Source organism: Solanum verrucosum, unplaced genomic scaffold (genome assembly GCF_900185275.1).
Source record: "Solanum verrucosum unplaced genomic scaffold, falcon-dt-bn FXZP01000012.1, whole genome shotgun sequence".
NCBI classification, from domain to species: Eukaryota; Viridiplantae; Streptophyta; class Magnoliopsida; order Solanales; family Solanaceae; genus Solanum; species Solanum verrucosum.
The window spans coordinates 4,058,192-4,075,166 of NW_026020063.1; the positions used below are offsets into that span (position 1 = coordinate 4,058,192).

Consider the following 16,975-nt stretch of genomic DNA (forward strand, 5'->3'; position numbering starts at 1 on the left):
GTTTGTTGAAATGAAGGCTTTTATGGATTCGTCATTCAAACATATCATTCAAGAGTTGAAATCTCTTCAAAATGATGTTTCAACCAACAAAGATTTAGGTGGTGAACGGGTTAGTCTACTTATTAATATATGGACTTATTATTTACTTATAAACTAATTTTTAGATCAAGATTATTATAAATGTTAATGTGTATACTTTGTGTTGATTTTAAATATTATTAATCTTCTTGTTGATTACATATCCGTAATTAGCTATATTGTTGTCTTATTGTAATAGTTGAATGACTCAAAATTTTATTTTTATTGAGAACATTAAGGTTGTTGTTGAGGATCAAAGAAAAGGAAATGTTGATGTCCAAAATGAACATTTGCAAGATTGTGGAGATAAAGATGGTGTCCAGACACCATCTTCGTTTCGTAATCATGTTTTTGATAACAATTGTAAGTTCTTTTTTGTTAGCTTAAATCTATTTTTTATAACTATTTTTAGTTCATTTCTGATTTGTGTTTAAAATATCATAAAATATAGATACATAAATGATGTTTGTATATCTTAATAGGTGGTGTATCTATTGATTTTGAAATAAATAGAAAAACTCCTACATTGGATGACTTTGTTATGCCCAATATGCGTGAATTACAGTTGGTTGCTCTTGAAACTGGACAAACATACGTGTCATCATTGGTAGAAGTTGAATCTGAAAATATTTGTGTCACACCTTTGAAAGTTGCTAAAGCTGGAAAAACAAAGTTCAATCAGTTTGGTGTTATTGAGGGTGAAAACACATTTATCTCACCAGTTCAACATGTTCGTACGAAGATTCCAGGAAAGTATTCCCAATCACCATACACAAACTTAAGTGAATCAAGTGGCATATCGGCGAACACAGTGAAGTACTGTTTATGGAGGCATCCTTTGGTAAATTACAAGGGGTTTGATATGTACAGTGAAGTTATCTTTCATTTTAAGAAATGGGTTGATAGCAAATTATCCAAGAAACGTGGAAAGTATGTATTGTTGTGTAATTGTATTTTACCATTTGTTCATTCAACTACTCATTTTGTTTTATAGGAAAACCAGTTTCTTCACTGCTGCTTCAAATCCAATCAATCCTCCTTTTGAGTTTGGTGTTGGTAGGGTGGATTTGATGGATTGGTTTCACCCTTTGGCTTATCCAGGACAGCCTTGGAGAGATTTGGTAATTTCTTACGGTGTAACTCTATATTAAAGTAAGATTTGGTATTTGTTTTTTATTGTGATTTTTAGTGATTGGTACGTAAAATTGGCTTCATTGTAGTCACTAAAATTTGTGATTTAGTTCTATGGGGACAGTTGTTTTTGGTATGTATGTTAGGAAAATAAACTACTGACACAAACATAGACTCCTAATTATAGTTTAATTGTTACAATGACACAAATATATAATTTTAAATCTAGTCTAATAGGTAATAATCAGATAATGATGATTCTTTCAATCAAGTTATGATATTATTTTATTGTTTGGTGCTAACTAATAAAACTTGATATGCAACATGTTGATGTGATAATGTATTATCTTCGCAAGTTTTGCAAGTATGGTCTTGATAATAGTGCAAGAGTTACTACTACTGACCCTTTTTTCATCAGTTGGGTCGTTCAAATTCATGATGCGTGGGAGGCCAATGGCAAAGATGAAAGTCTAATTAGTATACATCATGAGGTTGCACAATATATAAGAGGTGATAAGATTCTTGCTAATACTCCATGGGTGGATGTTGATCATGTATGCATTCTAGTCAATAGTAGTGCTGCATTCCACTGGTTTCTGGTTGTTTTTTCCATAAGAAAAAGGTGTTTATATATTTATGATTCTTTAAATGGTTATGGGGTTAAACATACCAATGCAGTAACAAGTTTGGTTCAAAAAATATGTAGAATGATACCTTTGTTCCTAGTTGCTACTGATTATTATGCTTTAAGGAAAGACATTGACTGGAATACAGATGTGCATTATGCTGGAAGGCCAATTGGTGATCCGTTGGTATATGGTAATCGTGAAAACATCCCACAACAATGCGAAAATTCAACGTAAGTATAATGTGTTTTTTGTGGTTGATTATACTATGTATTGTACTAATTATGCTGATTGGGTAATATTTATAGGGATTGTGGTCTGTATACCTGTGCTTTTGCTGAATATGTGTGTCGTGGAGATAGGAACGTATCTATGTCGGGTTTAAATGCTGAAAATCTTCGGTTGAGATTTGGAGCATTACTGTGGGAATATGGAAAGATGAAAATTGATATTGAATCTGTTAGTGAAGATGAAGCTTCTAACCAAGGTGGTCGGTCAAATCGAAGGGTCAAGGAGTAAAAAGTGTCATTTCTTAAGACAGAATTTCATGAATGTTTTATGGTTTTGAATCTCTTCTGTAATTTTGGATAGTACTTTAGTTGCGTTTATGGTCTTGAGTTCGTTGGATATTGTCATTATTCTGTGATTATGCATTTATTTGGTTGTTTTTTTGCTTAAATTTTGTGATAAATTTATAGTGTGAGTTTGGTTTGTACATGTATGAGTTTGGAATAAATTTAGGTATAAATTGGGTTTTATCATTATTGAAAAATTATACTAAATGCTTGTAAATGATCGATTGGATTTCTTTCAAAGTTGCAGGTTGGTATACATACCAATGTGTTTACCCAGTTTTGTACTTTTTTTCTTTCATATGTAAACCAATTTTTTTCTTTAACATAGTTTTTTTTTTTTTTGGTTTCAGTGTTCACCAAGATTGTAGTCATAAGACATTTATTGAAATATCAAAGTATTTTACCAAAAATTTAACCATTTAATGATCTTAAAAAAAATAGTCAAAGAAATACCAAAGTATTTTATCAATATTTTAACCATTTAATAAACTTAAAAAAAAAACAGTCAAAGATTACATACCCTTAAACCAATTTTTAAAATTTATGATTTTATCAGGTTATCATCAATAAATGTAGGAAATATTTTTCATATTATTATTTACACCAATTCACATACTTAAAATACACTAAAATATGTACCATATTTTTATTTACGAGGTTCGAATTATATACCATAGATCGTCAAACTTGTAATTTTTTACACCACCAATTACACCAAATAATTTATTAATGCACTCATTTTAATTTACGTATGTTCATATGCAAGATAATATACCATCATCATTATGACATTTGGTTTTTATATATACTATTATTTATACCAAGCTATGTACCAGTTGTAACAAGAGTAAACCAATTTTACAGTAATTGAGTGTTAATTATTGTAGCGTCCAAACTAATATACTAACATTTAATACTTTTCAATTTATTGTATTAGGTTGGTGTAAACTGCAAACATTTGTTTTACTATATACACAATTATTATGATCCTTTATTTTTACCATAAATTTGTTCTTATTTACCATAATTTTACCAAGAATTTGGCTTATTTACCATATCAAATCAACAACAGAATATCATCCAATAAGTTCATTTTTTATCAATATTTCTGGATATGTGACAACACGTAATCCAAAAGAGTTCATGATATCTACTATATACAACCATTTATAACAACTATGTATTCAAAAATATGAATAAGATAACAAAAAGTAATCAACTTTGAAATAAGGTAATGAAATTAAAAAATAGTACATCTAATAAAAGTAATATAGTTCAACTGTATAACTGCAAAGTAAAAATAACAACAAAAATATCACAAAGCTAATTATCATGAGTTTTTTTTTGGGCAAGTCTTCTTGTTATGCCCAACTATACCACATTCACTACAGGTTACTTTCCTCTTCTTCCCCTCTCCTTTGGTGAATCCCTTTTTGCGATCATTTTTTGGAGGTCTGCCTGGTTTCTTTCTTGTAAATGGTGGTAATACTACCTCTTCCAAGACATGTGATGGAACATCCCAAGTGCTTTCGCAAGGCAATGGTTCATTGGTATTGCATATGTATCTTGATAATTCTTATTACTATAATAAGCTGAACAATAATCATCGCGATGTTTATTCCTATGCCTGATTGCTGCAAGTGCATGACTACAAGGGATCTCATCATGTTGAAATCTGCCACAACTACACATTCGTGTATTCAGACATACTGTAAACCTCTTTGCACCATCTATAATGGTATGAAGGTGTATTATTGATGCGCGTACCTTCATTTAAGAGCATGTATTATCAATAATAAATCCAAAACATACTATGCATAGTAGAGAATTGTTAATACTTACAAGCATAAGATGAAACACATTTCTATTGTTCTCCAACATTTCATTGTATTTACTTGTCAAGGTTATTGTAGTATTTCTACCTTCTTCGTTGTGTTTCTCATTCCAAGCTTCAATTGTTTTTCTAACAAATTCCAACAATGGTACCACTGGTAACTTTCTTCCAACAAGAATAGCGTTATTTAGTGACTCTGCAATGTTACTTGTTAGTGTCCAAGTCCTTTTTACTGGTGAATGTGCGCGTGACCATTTCTCATAATTTGCTTTTTGTAGATAAGCACGGTATTTTGGATTAATTTGATCCATCCTTTTCATCAATTCATCAAACTCTTGAACAATGTAAGCTTTTGCTAAACTGAAGAATAATGTTCTAACCTCTTTTGTATCTCTATATGTTTTCTTTAGTAAATTGGTCCATAGATGGTATATGCATGCGTAATGTCTGAATTCGGGATAAACAACTGCAGTAGCATTCCAAATGCTCTTATTTCTATTAGAAACAAAGCACATATCTTCTCTTTCACCGAATGCATTTTTAAAATTCTCAAAGAACCATAACCATGAATCATCATTTTCTGAATCAACTATTTCGTATGCAAGCGACAAGGTGTGACCTATACAACAAATATCTTCAAAATAAATACAACATATATTGATTATATATAAAAACAAATCAATCTAGTTGCGGTAATGGTATAAACAGTACCTCCTGGATCTAATGTGCTAGCTATCAACATTGTGCCTTCGTATGTTGATTTTAAATGTGTACCATCCACGACTACTATTGGTCGACAATACTCCCAGCCTCTTATATTTGCATCAAGTGCTGTAAATGAATATTAAAAATGATTTTCATCTGTTTTTTTTTATAATTCACAATTGTCCCTGGATATGTCTTCTCCAATATATATAGATATGTTGGAATTTTTCCATATGATTCGGCAGGGTCACCTCTTAATGTCTCGAAAGCTTTTTTTTACCTCTCCATTCTTGCATGTATGTCAATGAAATACCATGTATCCTTAGCATGTATGCTTGTATGTCTGTTGGTGTGTAAATGGTCTTCAGATCAACATAATTTTCAACCAGCATTGCCCCAAGCACACCACTTGTTGATTGTCGCTTTGATTGAATCTGGTCCTTCAATGGACAAGAATGTGTATCATAGAATTTCCTCACTTCGAATAACTTTGAATTATTCAAACATGAGAATTTAAAAACCCATGAACAGTTTTCTATAGCACACTTTAGATAGTAAATGCAAAAGCTCATGCATATTAATACATGGTAAGTTGTTAAAATATATTGATAATTTTTAAAATCAACATATATAATAACTCACCAGGTAGGACTTGATCTTTTTGCAACGAAACAAAACTCTCTTAGAAATGCATATCGCTTCATAACTTCCGATATAGTTTGCTTGTTTATATAAACTTGATCCTCAGCCACCAAATAGTGTTGAGGATTTGAAATTATTTCAGTTCCTTCAGATTCTTCAATATAACCTTCCAAAATTGGATTCATGTTAGTCAAACATAGTGTGTTGGATCCCAAAATATGTTGACGTGTTGTTTGGACATTTGTTTGGTACTCAATGGATTCCATAGCTTTGTCCACACATGTCACACATAAAGGATATTTTGAAAAGAAATCTGAATTGCATCTCTTTTGATCTAAATAAACTTACACTCCCGTATCGTTATATATCTTCATTGGTGGAGATGGACCACTCACGAAATACCTCAGTTCCAAATGATAAATTGTTGTGTCCACTCCCAATTGTGAAGATATAGCTGTAATCAAGCCTTCGTATTTGGTGGTTGGATCATACATAACTCCTTCAATATTGTAATCCACGTAATTGCCTGTTTAAAATAACAAATTCTTTGTTAATATTAAAAGGAACTTTCAGAATTACTTACTACAGTCATCAACTTATTTAACTTTGTTTTTACATTGATTTTCGTTGGTATATAAGCCATTTATTGAAATACCAAAGTATTTTACCAAAATTTTAACCATTTAATGATCTTAAAAAAACAGTCAAAGAAATACCAAAGTATTTTACCAATATTTTAACCATGTAATAAACGTAAAAAAAACAGTCAAAGATTACATACCCTTAAACCAATTTTTAAAATTTATGATTTTATCAGGTTACCATCAATAAATGTATGAACTATTTTTCACATTATTATTTACACCAATTCACATACTTAAAATACACTAAAATATGTACCATAAGGTTATTTATGAGGTTCTAATTATATACCATAGATCGTCAAACTTGTAGTTTTTGACACCACCAATTACACCAAATTATTTATTACTACACTCATTTTAATATACGTATGTTCATATGTAAGATAATATAAATTTGACCAAACAATACACCAAATCATGCATCAGGCTATTTGTTTAGTGTCAGCTATTAGTGACAATTATACCAGATCACATACCTAAACAAATATAGAAATACATATCGCAAACTTATTGATATAAAATATTTGCTACCATACGGCACATATCATACCAATTAAACCTAAACTTTAACAAAAAACAAGTTTGACACATCAGTGTACAACAAAATCATATGAAATTGTTGAAATTACACCAAAATTTTGACGATCCCGAACATTAACCAAATTGTATGAATTAATTTACACCAAAAATGACAAAATAAACATAATGAATAGCTACCAAAAAGTACAAAATAGATATTTGTGAAAAATCAAATTCAACCACGTAATAAAAAATCATGAGAATTATTTTTATATAATTACCTAATGAGTCCCATCGCCCGTTGTGTTGAATTAGAATTGAGAAATTATTGGTATGCGTTTTTTTCAATAATCGTTCTTTGGCCGATTTTTTAAGTCAGAGAAAGGAGTTATGTTTTGGTAGGAAACCTCTATTTATGGGAGATAATATATAGCATATTTGAATAAATTAGGGAAGGTAAAATTATTGGAGAAATTTATGGGAATTGGGATAAGCATGGCTGATTTGGAAAATCTTTTTAAAAAAAATTTAAATTCTACTTTTGAAAAAAAAAGTATTGCTATATAATTGAAAAAAAGAGTATTGCTATGTTGGTGTAAATACAGTTGTTAATTTGTATATTTAAAAAATCCGCCCTTAAAAATATGGGTAATATAGGACCTAAAGGTAGATGTTAGGGATATTTGAGAGCTAGTAGCTGGATGGAAGATAGTAATGTACCATTTCCAATAGTTCAAGGGTATTTTAGGTCATTTTCCATTATTTTTTTATAATCATTCATGCAAGCTTTTTTGGGTAAATCTTGCTTAAAATAAAATAAGTTCTTAATATTAAATATTGTTATATATGTATAATAGTCGATCGTTATGACATGCAAAAGAAGTATACAAATGAGATTGGTATATAAATGTAACTTTTAAGTACTAGTTATTCCTAGGTGTGGCACAATGGATAATTTATATGTATACTTATTCAAATTACTCATGTTAAATAGGTTGGGTATCCAACTCATTTAAAATGAATATAAAATGAATCAAACTCATATTACCCATTTAAAAGTGGAGTTGTCACGATTCAAAAATGGACGTGATGGCTCTTGTCTATTCCAACCAAGAGAAGTCAGTCTCAACCCAATAAAATGAAAGAAATGCAGCAAGTAAAACAATGAACAAGATAAAAGCGAAAAACTTATTCATTCTATAATCACCTCAAAACCTGGTTGTCACGTGTACAAGCCACTAATGCATAAAGTACGGAAAGGAAAGATAATTACAAGTCTAAATGTTTTTGTTTCTAAAAAATAAAGGGAAAATGCATAAGTACACCCCCAGCTTATGCCCAAAATCCCTGAGACACACCTAACCTTTACTAAGGTCCTATTACCCCCCCCTCCCCGAGCTTATCTTTTAATTAATTTTCTACCCCTTTTTGGCCTACGTGGCTGAGTTCGTGACTTCACTTATGTTAGGCGCGTGGGTGTAGTTTTTAGACAACACTGACCAATAAAAATTGGCCACGTGTTAAAATAAACTTGAAAAAAATAAACATTAACTCAGTTGTCTTCTTCTTTATCAGTGTTCTTCATCTTTGAAAAAAAACCCTCCATTATCATTCAAGTTAAATTGCTCCTTGCTTCGAAAAGGTAAAGTAAATTTTTAATAGATTCTTTATATTTACACCTTTTTATGTTGATAATTAGTTCTGATTTTAAATTTTTTTCGATGAAGGTGAAAGTCTTCAAAATCGTTATGAAAATGTGAACATCAATTCAAAGGAGAAGGGTAGCGATGTAAAATAAATGGGTGATTTGAAAGAGAAGAGGATGAAAGGGATGAAGATGAAGAAAAAGGATGAAGGTTGTCGTTGTTTTGGGAAATTCCTTTGTGAAGATGAAAGGGGTGGAAAATGAAGAAAAAGGATGAAGGCTGCATTACTAATCCATGTGTTAGTAATCCCTGCGTTATACATCTTTGTAAGTCTAATAAGGGTTCCCCACTTTTCCCATGGTAGTGGTAACGTTCAAAACGTTTCTCCAATAAAGGAGGTGGCTATGGTCGTTTGTAAAACAATTATCCAACTATGAGTTAGATTTAAATTCCATGTGCACGGGAGGTAGGATTTATCAAAAAAAAATTCTCAAATCACAAGATCATTCATATTGTATCAACAATAAATAGAAACATGGGGTTTGTTATCGATTTCAAATTTCAAGAGCAAAACGTAACACAAATGTTATTTTCACAAGATTGGAGAAACTAGGGGTGTACATTTGATAGGGTGTTGATTTGATAAGTATTGACTAGGGGTGTGAATGTGAAATGGTGATTCGCCGAGATGGAAGGGCGAACAAGTAGACCATCACTGAAGGTGACAGGACATGGATGAAAAATGAAGGTTGGAAAGGCGAATTAAGGTGGTAATCGGTGATCCGCCGAATATGAAAGGCAGACTCGAACGAGTTCACCAATTGAGCTTCAAACACCATAAGTAAATGAAAGGTGAGCAGAGTAACACACGCGATCCAGTGATCGTGCTTGATGAGCCTGACTAATATCTCATAAATTTACTATAAAATTTAAAAAAATTCATACTTCATCTCTCCCCTCCCCCCCCCCCCCCGCTCCCCCCAAACCACCTACCCATTTCCAAAAAAAAAATGATATTATTTTATTTAAAATAAAATAAAATTCACCCCACCTATTTAACCCTCTGCTTTCTATTTATTTTTATTTTTTTACATTTTTCTCGTTTTCTATTAGATATGTACATATATTTTTTGGAATTTTTTTTACTAGTGTACCGAAGATAACATAAATAAAAATTTATTTTTAAAAAAGTCTTGCGGCGGCAAGTAAGACATATATTCCTAAAAATATATGTATATATCTAACACAAAACGAGAAATTTTTTTTGGAAGTGGAGGATTAGGTGGAATGGGATATAATTATTTTTTTAAAAATATTATTTGAAGGAGGGAGGGGGGGGGGGGGTTGAGAAAGGGAGAGATGAAGTAAAAACAATTAAATACTTCTATAAAGGAAATTTAAACAAAAAAAAAACAAAAAAATTGGGGTGGGGGGGGGGTATGGTGAGAGGAAGTGGTGATGCAATTGGATAAGAAAAATATTTTACATTTTATGAGATAATAATTCTTTAATCTTTAATTTTAACTAATACAAATAATTTATTTAATTTTAGTTAATGTGGAATGTGTTGTTCATGTGGAGTATGAAGTGACATTTTTAAAAAAAATAAAAGAGAGAATGTAGTACACACACCATGAAGACAACGTAATAAAAGAGAGTGGTGCGTTTCTCAAACTAATAAGTGATAGTTTAACTATGAAATTCACACTCTCAATAGTTTATGTATGAAACTAAAAAAAGGGGGATAGTTTAGATGTGTTTTTGACACTTATCTCTTATAAAAAGTTTCCCACTGACTTAAAGTCACTTAAGTTTATTTTGTATCAAAAATATTACTTAAGTTAAACTAATTTAGGTAGAAAGTTTGTTTTTTGTGGAATAGGGCTATATAATTACAAGCCAGGAAATTGAACCCTCACCAATAATGTGAAATTTCAGGTATGCAACCAGAATCATCTAGTTGAAAGAAATGATAGTTTTCATAAGAACATAAAGAACAAAATCTCCATCACACCCATTGCAGGATACAAATTTAACTCTAATGCTTCAGCAATAAGGGCTACTGCATTGAACAACACTATTAAATCTTAATTATTGAAATAAATGATGAATATAGAGAGATAATAAATTATATTGAGCAAGATTATATTACCAGCTTACACAAACAATTTATCTTATTGTAGTGGTTCCTCCTTTTAATTAGGTTGTAACTTTGATTTAATTGTCTCTATGGAAATCTAGTTAAGTAGTCTTAAGTGTAAAATTGAGGAATTTTAATATACCTCTAAAGTCCTAACAATCAATCAAAAGGATGTCAGCTACTCCTAAAAAACTATCAAAAAGCGACGGAAAAAGGCTATGGACTGCATCACTTTTTTTGTCAAAAGCAACGGAAAAGCGACGACTGCGTCGCCAAAAAACGACAGACTGCGTCGCATATTATTTTTGGAAAAAAATTATTTTTTTTGAATAATGCGATGCCGTCCGACCATTTTTTAATTTTATTTTTTAAAAAATTTACAAAAAGAGACGAAGTCCGTCGCTTTTCTTAATTTTTAATTTTCTTAGAATCTTGAAAAGCGACGGACAATGAGACGCCGTCCATTGCTTTTCTGGAAATGAAATATTGAAAAATATAGAAAAGCGACGGACTAAATGACCATGTCCGTCGCTTTTCTGGATTTTTCAAAAAATAAAACCCAGGAAAGCGACGAACAAGAGGACCCTGTCCGTCGCTTTTTCTGCACCATTTTTTACAGCAAGAACTACAGTTTCTGCTAGCCAGCTGAAAATTAAATTAAATACAATATCAAATCAATTAAGCTCATTCAAGCAAAAACACATAATTAACATGTTACACAAAATATAAACTAACAAGCTTAATTAAACCTTCAAAAATACATAAATCTCAATTTTAAGATTTATAAAGTCTTTCAAAATTCAAAAAAGAGTTCATAAATTGTAACACCCCAAATTCGTGAAGGAAAAATTTGCAGAATTTTCCGATTTGGCAGGTGCCCAATCCGCATCAGGATTTGGAAAGCTTTTAAGTCAAGGGTGTTTTTGTCTTTTCCCACTCTTCTTTTAATTCCTAAATTAAAAGGGTTTTAGTTAGTCATTTAAAATCCTAGAAACCTAACTAGAACTTACCTAAGTCATTTAATTAACTAAAACAAAAGAAAAGAAGAGAGTAGAGAGAGGGGCGGCCGAAACCCTAGCCGCCGCTGGAACACGCTAGAAAGTCGCCGGAAAAGTCAAGTCCAGCCCTAGTTGATAGTTTTTCGTGGAGATTTCGTCACCAGGTATGTTGGATTTCATTAATGGGTCCTTTTCGCCAGTTAGATCCCTAGAATTCAGACAATTCTTGATTCCATGCTATGAACGAAATTAGGGTTCCTGAACGTTTCTTGATTTTGGGTTTTAAATGTTAGAATGATCCAAATATTGATCGTTTTTCAATGATTATGAATGAACCCTGGTAGTTTCTAAAGTTACAAACGATTTTCATGAAGAGACTGTTTTAAAAATGTTCCGATTTAGAAATCACATTTTTAACTATATGTTCTAACGTCCAAACAGTATGTCACGTTTTAGCTATGTTTTAATGTTCCAAATCAGCATGTCCCGTCTTCTTCAGATTATCGTATGAATGTCAAAACCCTAGCTATGTATTTTTAGTTCTTGAATTACATGTGTTAGGTCAGACTTTATCAGAAATCAGTTATACATGCCTCGGTATTATGCATCAATGTCAGTTTAAATTGTTGCATTCAGTTTGCATGTCTAGTTTTGAGCTATCCAGAACAATTACAGAAAATCAGTCATAATCAGTTTACTACTAAATTCATTGGGACTAGCATAATACCGAGTTGGATTGGGTTTAGTGTACCCAAATATTCCGAGAACTACTAGCCAAGTAGGTTGTAAGTCCCTTCCATGGGCAATAAATTAGTAATCACACCAGCATGCCTTTATACCTTTGGCAGGGTATATTGGGTCCTCTCGATGAGGCGTATACATCGGACTCCACATTCAGGTCGTGTGGTTTTATTATCGGTGATTAGAAGCTCCCACAAATCAGTCAGACTCCATTTGCATTGACCATGTTTAGTATTCAGTTTCAGCATGTCATAGTTAGTCATTGCATAAAGATCAGTCATGTTTAGTATTTTTTGGCATTCTATCATATCCATATATATGTCATTGCTTTTTTCTTGGTCAGTTATATATGTATTTCAGCGATACTCCATCCTCATGCTCGGTACTTTTCAGTACTGACGCATATTTTGCACTATATATTTTTGTGATATAGGTTCAGACTCTCAGCATCCAGATTGCAGTTAAATCATTTTCCAATTTTCAGCTCAGCAGATTAGTAGTGGTGAGTCCTCATCCTCCGAGGACCAGAGACATGATATCCTTACTGCTTTCAGTTTTTAATTTCAGTTTTGCTAGATCTAGTTGGGGCATGTCCCAACATTTCTAGTCAGTTTAGAGGCTTACTTTCAGACATAGTTAGTTTCAGCCTAGTATGAGTTAATATCTTTTGTATTAACTCTCTCAATTATAGTATATGGGTATTCCTTATATTTTCTTTATTTATGATTTTAGCTTCCGCATCAGTTATTTTTATTCATGTTAATTATAGTATGCTCAGATTATGCCAGCAGGGTTAGCTTGGGATCATTTGTGGTCCTAGGTCCCGTGTCCGCATCTCGGGGATAGCTCGGGGCGTGACAAACTTGGTATCAGAGCATTAGGTTTAAAAGTCCTAGGATGTCTGAAAAGCCGCACTAAGTAGAGTCTTTTTAATAGGTGTGAAGTGCACCACATCTAATGAGCAGGAGGCTACAAAGTGTTTTAGGAAAATCTTCACTTTCTTGTTACTCTTATCGTGGGTAATGTATGATCTAATTCCATTCTAACTCGATGTTCTACGTTTCAGTGATCATGCCTCCTCGTAGTGTTAACGCTAGGAGAGCTAATGCAAGGAACGCGAACGCAGCTCCTCCAGTCCCAGATCTGGAAATTTCAAATGCAGAGTTCAAGAATGTCATTCAGATGTTGGCTCAGAGCATGGCCAATCAGAACAACAGCGGGTTCAAGGTCCCGTGAATGCTAATGTTTGGTCAGCCACAGCTAGGGTGAGAGACTTTGTTAGAATGAACCCTCCAGAATTCTTAGGGTCGCAAGTTGGAGAAGATCCCCAAAACTTCATTGACTAGGTCAAGAAGATATTTGAAGTGATGCAGGTAACTGGGAATGATCGGGTTGAGCTAGCTTCTTACCAACTTAAGGATGTGGCTCGTATCTGGTATACTTAGTGGAAGGATAGTAGGGGTACGAATGCAGCTCCTATTACTTGGGATTGCTTTAGTGAGACTTTTCTGGACAGGTTCTTCCCTATTGAGTTGAGAGAGGCAAGGGCCCAAGAGTTTATGAATTTGAGGCAGGGTAACATGACTGTTCAGGAGTATGGGCTCAAGTTCAACCAACTCTCTAGGTATGCTCCTCACATGGTTGCTGATTCTAGGGCACAGATGAACAAATTCTTATATGGAGTGTCAGACTTGGTTAAGACAAGAGTATAGAAATGCTATGTTGTTGGGAGATATGAACATCTCTAGGCTCATGACTCATGCTCAGCAGGTTGAGGGTGATAAGCTTAGGGAACGGGCCAAGGAGAACAAGAAGGCTAGAACAGAAAACTATGACTACTCTCAACAGAAATCGGGTGGTGGTAATCGCTCGCAGCAGAAATTTTCAGCGCCTTCATCAGCTAGTGTTCCATCTCCCAGGTTCCATAATGATCAGAAGGGTAGGGCGTCAGGGTCTAAGTCTCAGGATGGTGTTTCAGGTACCAAATCATACCTTACTTGCCCTAAGTGTGGTAAGAACCATCCGGGCGAGTGTCTTGCTGGGAAAGAAGGACGCTTTGGGTGTGGTCAGTCGGGTCACAGGTTGAAGGATTATCCTTCTAGACAGGGTCAGAGAGGAAATGGTAGAGCTCAGTCTACTACTACAGCAACACCAGCAGGTCACCCGACTAAGCAGGGTAACTCTTCTGGTATAGGTGGCGGACATCGCCAAAATAGGCTCTATGCTCTTCAGGCTTGACATGATCAGAAAGGTTCTCCTGATGTGGTCACTCGTACGTTACGAGTCTTTGATCTTGATGTTTATGCATTGTTAGATCCAGGGGCTACTTTGTCTTTTGTAACTCCTTTCATAGCAGTCCAGTTCAGTGTTAGTCCAGAAACTCTCTCAGAACCTTTCTCAGTCTCTACTCCAGTTGGTGAACCAGTTATAGCTAGACGGGTATACAAAAATTGCACTGTCACAGTCTCTCAGAAAATCACCTCAGCAGATCTTGTAGAGTTAGAAATGGTAGACTTCGATGTCATTCTAGGCATGGATTGGTTACATTCCTGTTATGCCTCAGTCGACTGTAGAACTAGGATTGTTCGCTTTCAGTTTCCAGACAAACCAATCCTAAAATGGAAGGGCAGTAGCTTAGCGCCTAGGGGTGGATTCATTTCTTACCTTAAGGCCAGAAAAATGATCTCTAAGGGTTATCTCTATTATCTGGTTCGGGTGAAGGACTCTAGTTCTGAAACCCCAGCTCTTGAGTCAGTTCCAGTGGTTAATGAGTTTCCAGAAGTGTTTCCAGAAGATCTTCCCGGAGTTCCTCCCGATAGGGAAATCGACTTTAGAATTGATCTACTTCCAGATACCCAGCCTATTTCTATCCCTCCTTACAGAATGGCTCCAGCTGAGCTTAAGGAATTGAAAGAGCAGTTGAAAGACCTTCTAGATAAGGGTTTCATCAGACCTAGTATTTAAGAAAGATGGTTCTCTCAGAATGTGCATTGACTATAGACAGTTGAGCAAGGTCACAATCAAGAATAAGTATCCCATTCCCAGGATTGATGACTTGTTTGACCAACTTCAAGGTGCTAGTCATTTCTCAAAGATAGACCTCAGATCGGGTTATCATCAGCTTAAAGTCAGAGATAGTGACATTCCAAAGACAGCCTTCAGAACTCGGTATGGTCATTATGAATTTGTAGTCATGTCATTTGGACTAACCAATGCTCCTGCAGCTTTCATGGATTTGATGAATAGAGTGTTCAAGTAGTATTTGGACTTGTTCGTCATCGTCTTTATTGATGATATCCTCATTTACTCTAGGAGTGAGGAAGAACATGCAAGCCACTTGAGAGTGGTTATGCAAACTCTGAAAGATCACCAGTTATTTGCTAAATTTAACAAGTGTGAGTTTTGGTTACAAACAGTTGTTTTCCTTGGGCATATTGTGTCTAGTGAAAGGATTCGAGTAGATTCCCAGAAGATAGAAGCGGTGAAACAATGGCCCAGACCTACCTCAACTACAAATATCATGAGTTTCTTGGGTTTAGCAGGTTATTACAGAAGTTTTGTGGAAGGATTCTCATCCATAACCTCACCATTGACTAAGTTGACTCAGAAGATGGTCAAGTTTCAGTGGTCAGATGATTGCGAGAAAAGCTTTACAGAAGACTACAACTCATGTCTTGACTCTACCAGAGGATACAGATGGTTATGTGATTTATTGTGATGCATCTAGAGTCAACCTAGGTTGTGTGTTGATGCAGCGAGATAAGGTTATAGCTTATGCTTCCAGGTAGCTTAAGGTGCATGAGAAGAATTACCCAACTCATGACCTTGAGCTAGCAGCCATGGTGTTTGCACTTAAGATTTGGAGACATTATTTATATGGTGTTCATGTAGATGTGTTCACAGATCATAAGAGCCTTCAGTATGTGTTCACCCAGAAAGAGTTAAATCTTCGCCAGAGAAGATGGCTAGAGTTCCTCAAGGATTATGATATGAGTGTGCATTACTATCCTGGTAAGGCAAATGTAGTAGCAGATGCTCTTAGCAGACTATCTATGGGTAGTGTAGCACATGTTGAAGAAGAGAAGAAAGAATTAGCAAAGGATGTTCACAGTCTTACTCGCTTAGGAGTTCGTCTTATGAGCATATCAGATAGTGGTGTAACAGTTAAGAATAAGGGAGAATCTTCTTTGGTAGTAGAAGTTAAGGAAAAGCAAGACAGTGATCCAATATTGTTAGAGCTAAAGGGTGCGGTCCAAAAGCAGACAGTGGAGATATTCTCCCAAGGGGGAGATGGTGTGCTTCACTATCAGGGTCGATTATGTGTTCCTGATGTGGGTGAGTTGAGATAGCATATCCTTGCAGAAGCCCATAATTCCAGATATTCTATTCTTCCAGGTGCCACTAAGATGTACTACGATCTGTGGGAAGTCTACTGGTGGAATGGTATGAAAAGAGATATAGCAGATTTTGTGGCTAAGTGCCCCAATTGCCAGCAAGTCAAGGTAGACCATCAGAGATCGGGAGGTATGACTCAAGAGATTGATATTCCTACTTGGAAGTAGGAAGTGATCAACATGGATTTCATCATATGGTTACCTCATACTTGCAGACAGCATGATTCCATTTGGGTGATTGTTGATAAAGTTACCAAGTCTTCTCGCTTTTTGGTGGTTAAGACTACATTTTCAGCAGAGAA

The 16,975-nt window shown here is 34.3% G+C and overlaps 1 protein-coding gene across 1 annotated transcript; it reads right to left on the reverse strand.

The window, feature by feature from the left end:
• Nucleotides 1-3,685: 3,685 nt before the first annotated feature.
• On the reverse strand, nt 3,686-12,560 carry LOC125823517 (uncharacterized). Its single transcript, XM_049502893.1, has 6 exons — nt 12,419-12,560; nt 5,987-6,117; nt 5,230-5,389; nt 4,956-5,075; nt 4,253-4,863; nt 3,686-3,697 (listed from the first exon to the last, which is right to left on the reverse strand). The coding sequence occupies exons 1-6, from the start codon at nt 12,558-12,560 to the stop codon at nt 3,686-3,688; spliced, it is 1,176 nt and encodes a 391-aa protein (XP_049358850.1).
• Nucleotides 12,561-16,975: the final 4,415 nt, after the last annotated feature.

Bases quoted from the DNA above. Each gene is read 5' to 3' on its own strand.
- LOC125823517 (XM_049502893.1), bottom strand. From the start codon at position 12,560: ATGACTGATCTTTATGCAATGACTAACTATGACATGCTGAAACTGAAT. The intron at 6,118-12,418 runs GTATACGCCTCA...TATTTTAAACAG, and splicing joins ACCTGAATGTGGAGTCCGAT to GCAATTACGTGGATTACAAT. The intron at 5,076-5,229 runs GTAAAAAAAAGC...ATTCATTTACAG, and splicing joins ATACATGCAAGAATGGAGAG to CACTTGATGCAAATATAAGA.